At 34.0% G+C, this 12180-nt stretch overlaps 1 protein-coding gene across 1 annotated transcript in view; it reads right to left on the bottom strand.

The window, feature by feature from the left end:
- Positions 1–389: 389 nt before the first annotated feature.
- Positions 390–12180, bottom strand: part of LOC129242178 (uncharacterized) — a 50222-nt gene continuing 38431 nt past the window's right edge. The window contains exon 2 of the mRNA XM_054878741.1: positions 390–462. Coding sequence (XP_054734716.1) covers positions 390–462 — 73 coding nt within the window. The remainder of the gene's footprint in view (positions 463–12180) is intronic.

The raw sequence follows: 12180 nt of genomic DNA, 5'->3' as shown, positions 1-12180 counted from the left end.
TATGAATGTTATAATATTTTATAGAAATGCCTTCTTGAGAAGCTCCGTTATTATAATCAGTAATAACTCGTTTGCGCAACGCGTCGTCAAATTTATTTGAGGCTACTGCTTACTTAATTACAATTTCTCAAATAAAAAGGGTTCTCTTAAAAAAATATTGCACACAAATTATAATCAAAATCTCTATCAAAATTAACATAAACGGAAAGCAGCAGAAATATTTTACCGCTACATAGGAAAGCAAACAAAGTTGCAATTGTTTTGTTGTGCAGAGTTACTGCGTTTTTTAAGTTTTCTTCAAATGTAACTGAAAAAATAAAAGATTATTGAATAAAAATGTTTAAACATGTTACTGAAAAGCTCTAGTTTCCAAACCAATAAGAAGCATTTTAAAGAAAAAATTGCTTTGTAAGTGAAAAAATGTCCAGTTGTAAATGTTTCATCCGACAATCAAGATCGTACCTAGAAAGAAAAAAAAAAAAAATAAAAGAAAATATTAATTAGAAAGGATAAGGTATTAAAGTGTGTATATGTAAATTTTGGACACACTGTAAAATAGTAAATTTAAAGGAAATAACAAAACAGGTGCAAAAGGAAGAAGGGGCTTTGGACTAGAGGATGACGACCAACAGAGGCTAATTAAGTTCGAATTAGCCGCTTCAAGCTACTGATGAATTTCACCAGGTGTGTGATATCCGCAATATCATCAGGTGTAGGAAGAAAGTGAGAGCCTTTTGCCCTGCGAGAGCAGGGCAGATGAGGAAAAAGTGCTGAGATGATTCCACCTCATCCTCCAGACTACTTACTACTTTGAGCAATTCCAAGTCTCACCGCATGGGCACCTAACGGACAACGTCCGGTAAGGATACCTACCGAATTTGAGAGTTGCGGCTTTGTTAGCCTTGGATGTTCCCTCGATCGTCCCCCGATCTACCTGTGGCCAGAAGATTCTCGCGACTTTGCACGTTTGCGCACTAGCCCAGCGTTCGCTGATTTGACGGGTCTTCCGTCTAGCAGCTTAACAGCCCAGCAGTTTCCCTCTATACCGCTGTGACCGAGAGAACTCAAATGAGCCTAATCGAAGTATTCGGATGCAATCGAGAGAGAGGTAAGGCATTCCTCCCGACTAATTTCGAACGCAGAAACAACGAGCCAAAGGCTCTAATTCCAGCTTGGCTGTCGGAGTAGATATTTATGTGCTTTACAGTAATTACAGAAGTAAGCAACAAATCCACTGCTTCCTTAATTGCGGCTATCTCCGCTTGGAAAACACTACAGTGGTCCGGAAGCCTGAATTTGAGCTTGATGGGGAGAGCTTCTCGCAGAATATTCCCCCAGTAACTCTTTCGTCCAACATCGAGCTCTCCGTAAACAGGTTTGCCATGCCTAGACATGGTTCTAAATTCAGATTAGCCACTAGTAGATTTCCCTACAGGGATACAACTACTACAAACAAAATGCTACAACACATTTTTAACGAGTGGTGATAGCAATTCTGCAGTCAAGCGACCTTCACTTTCGCTCTCATCTCCACTCGAAAAGGAAAATTACTTTAATTGTGTGAACAAAATCATAAGCGAAAAAATATAATGACTATTCACAACAAATACAACACAAATATTACAAAAAAATATAAACATTTGAGAATAAGCGAAATGAAGTGATTTAACAATAGCTTTCTAGCAACTAATCTTTGAATTCAGCTCAACTTTTGCAGATGATTAGTTAATAGCTTTGTTTGTTAAGAGAGTAGATACTTATATGAAGATGAGAAATGAAGAGCAAATTTCACAAAAAAAAAACATCTTTCAAAAGACGTGCCTATTTTTATTCAAAATACGGATCTTAACAATTTTTTATTATTATTATTTTTTTCTTTAATTTATTTTTTAGCTTTATTGCTATTTTCAATTCATAATTGTATTAATGTCATAAATTTTGTAACAATTATATGTGAAAAATTACTTCTTTTAAATGGGAATGTCCACAGGAAAAACCCACCAAACAGTCGATTCATGAATACCTAATTGTTGGGAGCGTTTTCCTACTTCATGGAAATTGTTTATGCCAATATTACGAGTATAATATATTTAATATTTAATATTATATTTCCAGCTTTGGTAAAAATTTTACTAAGCTTGCCGGTCAATCACAGCTTCTTGTTTGAAACTCATTTTGTAACCAGAGTACAAAACATACTAGGGAAAATGATGCAATAATTAAATGTATTTAATGTCATTTATACAAAGCCATACTTATTACATAGTGAGAAATGTGTGACTAGTCTACTGGCTGTCTATCGACTTCAAAAAGATTACACCGGAAGTCTTTGTTATTTATAAAAAGTTCGTTCTTTGAAATATAGTTTATATAATAGGAATATCGCTTTATATTTGGATAGATGCTCTGAAGTCGAGTATTGAAAAAAAGCTCGAAAAAGCATAAGAAATACGACGAAGTGAATTGGAAATTTTTCGAATGAAAGTCTGGACATTTTTTCCACCGCTCATTATTTACTACGATCGATAGCTTATAACAGTGGTCGCCAATCTAAAAACGGTCTTTTTTGTTTTTGTCGGGACTCGGATTCCCTTTTAATTTTCTTTAAATCTACCCGATCTCCGAAAAAATTTGAGTAGACCTTGTGGTTTCATGAAGCCAAGGTAGTCGCTTCTCAAGACATCAGTGCCAAAGACCTCAAGCCTGATTCGAGCGAAAGCGGGGCAGACGCACAGAAAGTGGTCCGCGGTCTCATCCTCTTCTCCACAAACTGGGCAGAGTACACTGTCTGAGATGCCTACGTTTTCCATGTGCTTCGCCCACAGAAAATGGCCCGTCATCAGTCCAACCAGCTGCCTGCAGTCCCTTCTGCTTAATGACAGAACGAGAGTGGCTTTGATGGCTGCAGAAGGGAGTGGCAGAACGGGCTCCCGGCTAAAGAAATTGGTCTCAGAGCCCATCCTAGCTAAGGAGTCAGAGCCCTCGTTACCCACGTGTCCCGGGACCCAAGTTAGCATTAGGCTATTATGTCTACCGACATAGTTCAGCCAGGATTTACAGGACTCGACTACCCTTGAAGTGGTTGGGGGCTGTCTAAGACCATGAGCACAGCTTTGCTGTCGTTGCAGACACATATAGATCTGCCTCTCCATCAGTTTCCCACAAGGAAGTTCATCGCTTCTTCCGCATCTTCACAGATGCGCGCATTCCAAGAGCAAAGTGCAGTTTTGTCCCGCTAGATTCCACGTAGACCCCAGAGCCGGAACCGTGATCGGTCCTGGAGCCATTCGTAACAATGCGAAAACAGTGTTTTCCGGGTTCATTTTCAGAGTTTGACCACAACTGAGCCTCTGGCAATATTACACTGCAACTCTGTTCAAGTACGACTCTTGATGGAATGGAGTCAAGGGGTATGGAGAGAATCGTTGGAGTCCATGCCTCCTCTGTTGTCCAACCAGAGCATCTAATGCCGGGCCTGAAATAGTCGGAAAAGCTCCGGTGCAACAGATGGCCACAGTGCGTTGTAGTCTCGATAAGGTTCTCCGGACTTTCACGAGAGAGAGTCTTCTCATCCAGACCACTGATGCATAAGTGATAATAGGTCTTATCATAGCCGTGTAGATCCACAGGATCTTGCTAGAAGAAAGACCCACGTCTTCCCAAAGACACCACTGCACCGCCAAAAAGTTGTCAGTGCTTTGGATGTCTTTGTTTCAACGTGTGACTTCCAAAGAAGTTTACTATCGAGGATTACTCCAAGATATTTGATTTCTTTGGATAGCTGGATTGTGACTCCTTTTAGCTTAGACAGAACGGATCTATCAAGCTTCCTCTTTCTGGTAAAGAGAACAATACCAGTTTTGGTGGGGTTTGCCGATGGCCCATTAGCACAGCACTAAGTGGGCGGGTAGGGCCGCTGGAACAATAACTGTCGCCTCAATCAACAAGTTTAGTAATTGACCATTGTACAACAACAACAACAAGAACAACAACGACAACTATGACTTTATGACTAGCTTATAACTTTTAGAGATAAATCGAGAAGTTATTCAAGTCTCAATTAGCATATTTATATTCTATGAGGGGGGTTCGATAAATAGCCGTGTTAGAATGAAGACACTATTTTTTCCAACAAAAAGAAAATTTAAATAGGGTTATTCACAATTAGGATTAAATATTCTGGCATCATGACATTTGTAAATTATGCCATACATTTTATTGTTGTGTTGTATTTGTACCAGGTTAGATTATATTATATTTTCTACGAGATTTGCACTTCGACCGGACCCAGTTCCCTTATTAAGCTCAGGATAGAGCTGGGTTGGATTCTGGCTGCAGTTGTGTGGTACCAGGTTATTCGCACTTAATAGTGCATCATTCCAATATTTTTAAGCTTTTTTTAAAGAAGATTTTATTTATTTTATTGATTTCAAAAACAAACATAAAAAAAAACATTTATTTTAATTTTTGGCGTCCAAAAAAATTATTTTTTAAGTTACATCAGAATAATTTACTTTTATATATTACAATTCGTTTCATGCTTTTGGAGGGTTATATAATTTAGAAGTCATTCATCGAAATTTTTTTTAACCACCTTTAAAAATAATCGACGTGTTTTCACTATATCGAACTATTTTACAAAGGTTCCATAGAAAATATTTTTTTTTTTATTTTTCACAAAATTTCATTTGTGAATTCTATTGTACCAAAATGTGGAAATATTTTATAAGCGACTTATTCTCATGTAAAATTCTTACTACAAATTTTTGCTTCGTATTAGAAAATATAATCGATTAAGCAAAGTTGCACACCAACATGGCGCACACACACAGAATAACAAATTCGATGACTTTAACAAGTTTGAGCTCCCACCCACACCCAACCCATTTTAACTAGTTCGGCTGCACTGAACAATTCCCAGTAGCTGCTATACTTGCCAAACTGGAGAAGAGGAATGCATAGAAAAATTTTCCACGGCAAATATGCAATTCTCGTTACAGACGGACACACGGACAGACAGGCAATAGGCCAATGGGTTTGTAGGTTTGCAGTAAAAATCAAAAGCAGATGGCAAACGCGCGAGTTCTACACGTTTATATACATACATACATACAAAAGTGCATGTGTGCATGTGTGTATATACGTATGTACATATGTGGGCTCATGCAAATGCACGGGCTAAGCGTAGTCAAGAAATTCTTGCTAAGAAAAGAAATAAAATAAAAAATGATGATTGCAAGCAAGAAGTGGAAGTGGTTGGTTGGGTTGAGTTGAACTCAGCTGAGCAAAATAACTAAAAAATCCGAAAGCGCCTGCTCACACAACTTACTGACCGCTAGCGGCTGCTGCTGCTCACCGCTGATACCAGTTTCCGATGCTCGCTTGTAGTACATTCGAATCGATAGAAATTATATAAAAAAAGAGACAAGTAAGCAAAAAGCTGCAAGCAAATTATTAATTGCCAAGCCGGTGTTTGTTGCTTGCTGTTTGCTGCTGTTGCAATATTAATTTTCTGTTTTGTTTTTTTTTTGTTTCTTTCGTTTTTATTGGATTCATAGAGTGCAAATTTTGCAAACTTCATATGTGGCGTGTTGTTGGTCCAGCGAAAATGGGTCAATTAATATGTGATATTGTGGCGTTGGAGGCAACGGCGCTGGATGGAGGATTGCATACGCGAAATTAGCACGACAAAAGCAACAATAAAAAATCGCAATAAAGCAGCTGTTGTTTTGCTTTATTGTTATTGTAGATAGTGAACAATCACAAATAACAAAGAAAAATAAAAGGCACGAAAAAACTGCGAACGAGGAGGTCAAACACCAGTCACCCGACAAAGAGACGCGCAACACAAGCGTAATTTGTCTGATTTGTCTGTCGACTATCAGCTGTCGGCGGTAATTTTATCATTACGCGTTCGTACTCTTTGCTTTACTTCTTTTACGAATTTTGCAATTTTTGTTACGTATCAGTCAAACGAGCTTGTCCATTCAGGCGAATAACAGTCCTGAGCGTTAAACAGGTTATTCGCAACACTATTTTTTGTTTGGTTTTTGAATCACATAAACAAAACACGAAATGCGAAAAAGGGAGTCGTAGTGAAATAAAATTGCGAATTCAAGATGCACTAGAAAAAATTGCCTATAAAAACGTCTTAAAAATAGCAGAAAAGATAGCAAGTCAGTGTGCTTTTGTGGTCGACAGAAGCTTTCGCACTTAGAAGAATTGCGCATGTGTGAAGGCACATTTTGTGGCTCCGCTCACCCTCCTGTGGCTTAGCCGCACTCTTCATATCAAACATAATTTGCTGCGGCTATGCATTTGTGCCAAACAAAGCAAATAATCACGGCCCGTTATTTCTTAAAATGTTTAGCAACTTTTTGGTGAGTGGTTAACGATTTGGTACGCATACTAAATTACATACATATATATATACAAATACCCATACGAACACACATGAATTTCGTACAAAGCCCATGCGAACTACAATACACACACACACACACATATGTTTCAACACATATTTGGTTTTATTGAATGGGGCGACTGAACTCAACTTTCATTTTTCCACTTTTTGTTTTGGGCAGTGCAGTAGCGGCGCAACAACATCAACAGAAGTGCACCGTTCACAGCACATAACAGATATCCAATTTACAGCACTGTCAACAGCAACAAATTTTAATTAATAACAGTGACTAAGTAGATAATGTTATTTTAACAGCTTTTCTGTTAACGGCAACATTCAAAATAACAGCGGATGCTAACGATCAGCCGTGCGCCGGAAAGCACAGCAAAAAGGAAAATGATGACTGCTGTGTTTGCTGTGCCACTCAATAAAATAATTGCATACTTCTAGGCGGCTGTTGTAAACAAATACCAGTGGTACATACGAATTAAGATATAATATATATATACGTATGTACGTTTAAATAGTTGTTTAACCCGCTGTTTGGCAGATGAGTCTAGCCGCCCATTTTTGACGTAAATTGTAATAAGTACACCTGTGAGTAATATAAATCAGAATAATCCAGTCACTTCCAAGCAAAACATGTGAGTCGGTTTTTGATTCATTAGATGAGAATAGTATCACAGCAAAAATTGGCTAAATAGAAGGTTAGAATGACGATAAAGGAAAATTTACTGGAATGTTATATGCCATATATATTCCATATGACATAGATTACAACAATGTTACATTAGAAACATTCACGGAAAAACTAGCACTGAAAATACTGACCCTTACCGTAAAACAGATTGAAATGTCTTAAAATTTACATTTCCATAACTACGTAGGCGTTAATTAAACTTCGTTTTACAACATTAAGCCAATTTAAGCTTCCTTATTTAAGAAGGTGTGAGTATCGAGGAATATAGGCAGTCTATAGTGAAAGCACTAGGCTATTACGCAAATATTTCAATCCAAATTATTTAAAATATTGGGACAGTTGGTAAAATAAGGACTTCGGAGATGAGTATATTTTCAACTGGCATTTGCCAGATAGGAAACTATTTGCACGTCTTCGAACCGGCTGATTCCTCTAAAAATGGGCTAGCCATGGTGTATACCTTCAAAACCAGATCTTCTCTAGAAATTCTCTGTAATAAAAAAGTCTGGACTGATGACCAGAAAGGCTTTGCTGTGTGTTTGGTGGATTATTAGGGAATCATCTACTATGAGCTGCTTCCTCATATCTAAACTCTTAATTCGAACTTGTGATGTCAACAATCGGACCGTGTGAAGAAAGCAATCGCCCACAAGCGGCCAGCTTTGGCCAAAAATGTAAGAATTGTGTTCCATCAGATATACGTGAGACACATCGATAGTGACTCGCTAGCAGCTCCGTTGGTAGATTCTGCATTCACCTCAAGACGGGCTTGCGAAAATCGACTGTTCCAATTTGTTGTCAATAGAGACAAGGGTTTCTCCGATAGAGGAAAAAAGCAAAAAAACAGCAGTGCAACAGTGCATATTTGACCTAAATGGTAGCATTTGAACTATACAAAATAAAAAAATTAGTGCCATGTAAAAATAATAATAAAAAGTGAATAAACTCATAATTCAGTAAGTACGGACATAGACTATCGACGTTATTAGAGTGCAACCGTTACTGCCTTGTGAGACCGGCGCTAATCTGACATAATTACGATCTGGATATTTTAGAAATATCCTAAACTCCCAACTAAGCAGAATTGACCCTAACATACTTAACATAGGTCCGGCATATAAAGGTACGCTGCACGACGCTAGCCACCTTTTCACATGCCGCTTAAACCCAATTATCTAATACCCCCTTCCCTTTTGATCCATCCTGTGGAACTTATCACTAGATGACTAGATGACAACAAAGACCGATGCACTTGGCAGCGTTTTGTGAACTGCTGCAACAACAACGTAGACAGCCGATTATTTTTGTGAATATTAGACCTTGGCTGAGATCACAGCATGATCAAAATAAATATTAAAAAAAACATTCAAAGTCCACTCTCTAACGATCAGTAATAAGCTCACAATGTGCATAGAACTTGATTCGGGTCTTCAAGCACTCAGAACGTAAGGAACGTATGTATTATATCGCGAGAGTTCCCGGTTGATTGATAGCCAAACTTGATCTATATCTAATATCTCTTTTGCAGGTAAAAATCAAGAAATTTCGTGAAGTAAATATTAATTAATTTTCTTATTGTAACTTCTATTATAGTGGCTAAATAAAATATATATAGAAAATTAAAAACAAATTCTTAAAAAAATAATTATTTGAAAAAAAAAATTATTAAAAAAAATTTGTTTATTAAAAAAATTATATTAAAACTTTAAAAAATAAAATTTATTTTTTTAGAAAAACAAAAATATTTAAACAAAGGCTAATTCATTAAAAAAAAAATAAAAAAAAAATCAATTTATTAAAAAAAATTATAAAAAAAAAATTATTTATTAAAAACATTATTTATTAAAAATTATTAATTAATTTAAAAAAACAAAATTAATTTTTTTAGAAAAAAAAATTCTTAAAAAAAGACTAATTCATTAAAAAACAAATTATTAAAATAAAAAACAAAGTTCATTTATTTAAAAACCAAATTTAATTTATTAAACAAAAATTATTTAAAAAGTAAATCCATTTATTAAAAAAATATATATTTAAAAAGCAAAAATGTATTTATAAAAAATTATTTAAAAAGCAAAAATTCATTTATATAAAAAAAAAACAATAATTATTTTTAAAAAGTTGTTAATAAAAAAATTATATAAAAATTTTGATAATAAAAAACATTATTTAAAAATTCATTTATTAAAATAAATGCGTAAAAAAATTATTATTGTAAATTATTACAAATTAGCAAATTCCTTAAATTTATAAAAGAAAAATATATTAAGTAAAAAAATTTTTATAAAAAAAAACAAATATTTAAAAAACAAAAATTCATTTATATAAAAAAAACAATAATTATTTTTAAAAAGTTGTTAATAAAAAATTATATAAAAATTTTTATAATAAAAAACATTTAAAAAAATTCATTTAATAAAATAAATGCGTAAAAAAAATCATTATAGGTATTATTACAAAATAAGCAAATTCCTTAAATTTATATATTAAAAAAAAAATATTAAGTAAAAAAATCTTTATAAAAAAACCAAATTTTTAAAAAGCAAAAATTCATTTATATTAAAAAAAACAATAATTATTTTTAAAAAGTTGTTAATAAAAAAATTATATAAAAACTTTGATAATAAAAAACATTTAAAAAAATTCATTTATTAAAATAAATGCGTAAAAAAAATTATGATAGGTATTATTACAAAATAAGCAAATTCACTTAAATTTATAAAAAGAAAATATTAAGTAAAAAAATCTTTATAAAAAAAAAACAAATATTTAAAAAACAAAAATTCATTTAATAAAAAAATGCATAAAATGTATTATATTATTATGAATTATTGTTATAAATTAGGAAATTATCGTATTTAAGAAAAAAATTAAAATTTATCATTTTAATATTGCCTCGAAGCCCCATTGTTGATTTGGTGGTTTATGAACTCTATATATGTTATACCGTTGGTCTTAAAAGTATCTCATCAAGAGGCGTGCTTGTGCTGAGAGTGGAGAATCTGATTAAGCAATGATAGTTCAACAACAACTTTTAAAACCCAGTAACTTATCGCTTTACTGGCATTTCAGATATGTCCAAAAGATTGTTTTGCCTATAAATATATATTATGTACGCATGAATATTTATAAATAAGCATATGAATATGTTTACACAAGCTTTTGTAAGTGTATAAATTCTCAAAAGTAAATAACTTTGTTTTTGCCGTCACAGTTATTTATCTGTTCATCGCAACATCTGTTTTAACAGTTGCTGTTAGTCACTAATTGTTGACGGAAGCAGCGTGAAAATGTGGAAAATGTGAGATTACTTATGGGCACATACATACATATACATGTACCCAAAAAAGCGGAGTGATAAAGTGAGCAATTATTCATGTGCATGAAATGATTAAGAAAAGGAATTTTGTATAAACTTTTATTATACTTTAGGAAAGTTTAAAAAACAAAAAATGTTCACAAGAGACTTGCAGATGTATGTTGTATATGTAACGTTTATATGTTCGTATTTTTGGAACTGACTTGTACCGACTGTTGTTGCTTCTTTTTGGGGAAATTTTCATTAGTGATTCAAATGATAACCACAGCCAATTTTCTCAATCGATTGTGCTGCGAACTAGAAAAAATGTGACTCAATTGCGGGCAATGGCAATGTCAAATAAATTCCACACGAATGAGAGGTGGAAGGGAAAACTCAATTGTATTTGAAGGCTGATGAAAACTATTACACATGAACTTTGGTATTTTCACAAAATCAGTTTGGAGCAAATAAAAAGAGGCAACAATAAAACAACAACAAAAACTACGAATTAATAGAAAAAAGAATGTAGAAAAGTGAAGTCAAAGCAAAGGACGAATTGAATAATGACGAACTTTTCTGTTCTTTGAATGTGACACGTGCCAATAGTTCAAGGCGTTTTCCATTGTTGAACTTATTCACATACATACATACACACGTATGTATGTACGGGTGTGTGTGTGCGTGCGAGGAGATGGACTAAATATCGCAGAATACTAATACATACAAATCGACGGCCGGTGACTGCATAGTGCCGGCAGGGCTTGGTGAACTGCTACAATAACAACAACAAAATCATATCAATATACTGAGTCTGTAGTAGCCTTTTTTAATTTTTTTAATTCAATTTTATTTTATTATCGGGACTTAGAAAAATATGTCAAATTTTTATTGTAATGGTTTTTTTTGACGTGATAACGTCTTATAATTCGATTTAACAGGCTGCACGCACGAAAAAATGTGTCGTTACCTTGCTCATTAGTGTTACCTTGCTCATTGCCGTTACCTTGCTCATTTGTCGTTACCTTGCTCATTGCCGTTACCTTGAATGAACTGCAAGCGAAAGCGCGGAGCGAACGACAAAGCAAACAAAGCAAACGAACGGCAACGTTCGACATCTTGCTCTCTCCTACTTAAGTGAGCGTATATGTGTATGTATATGCGCATATGTACATATATAAATTCACGTATTTGTATTTGCATATGCCTTCTTATTGATTATTATTAGTTTGATTTACTTGAAGAATTTAAAATAAAACCAAGTTTGTTAATAATACCTGTTGTTTTAATGTTATTATTATTTTTTGACGTGATAACGTCTAATAATTCTATGTAGCCGGCTGCACGCACCAAAAAATGCGTCGTTACCTTGCTTGAACAGCATGTTATGTTATGTTATGTTATGTTAATGTTAACTCATTCTCTATATCCATACAAAATATCTATCAAACAAATAAAATTAAAATTTTCTTTTGAAAAATGCAACCATTCAATCAGTATTTTCTTATGACGTTATCACGTTAAACTATCGTCAGTAAACCGACTTTACAGACAACCTCTTTTTTCTTAGTGATAGAACGTCACATAGAAGTAACTGTGAAAGCTGCGGTCAGCTGTCACATCAATTTCTATTTTTTACAGTTTATCAATTTTTTATGGAAAGATTCACGAGTCAACATTTTGAAATTGCATATTAAAATTTACTTTGAAAAAGGATCATCAATTCGTAAAACGCATGGAACACGTTATCGAACTATAGTCAACGAGCTTTTGTTTCAA

Source organism: Anastrepha obliqua, chromosome 3 (assembly GCF_027943255.1).
Source record: "Anastrepha obliqua isolate idAnaObli1 chromosome 3, idAnaObli1_1.0, whole genome shotgun sequence".
Lineage (NCBI taxonomy): Eukaryota > Metazoa > Arthropoda > Insecta > Diptera > Tephritidae > Anastrepha > Anastrepha obliqua.
This window is presented reverse-complemented; position numbering and strand designations above follow the sequence as displayed.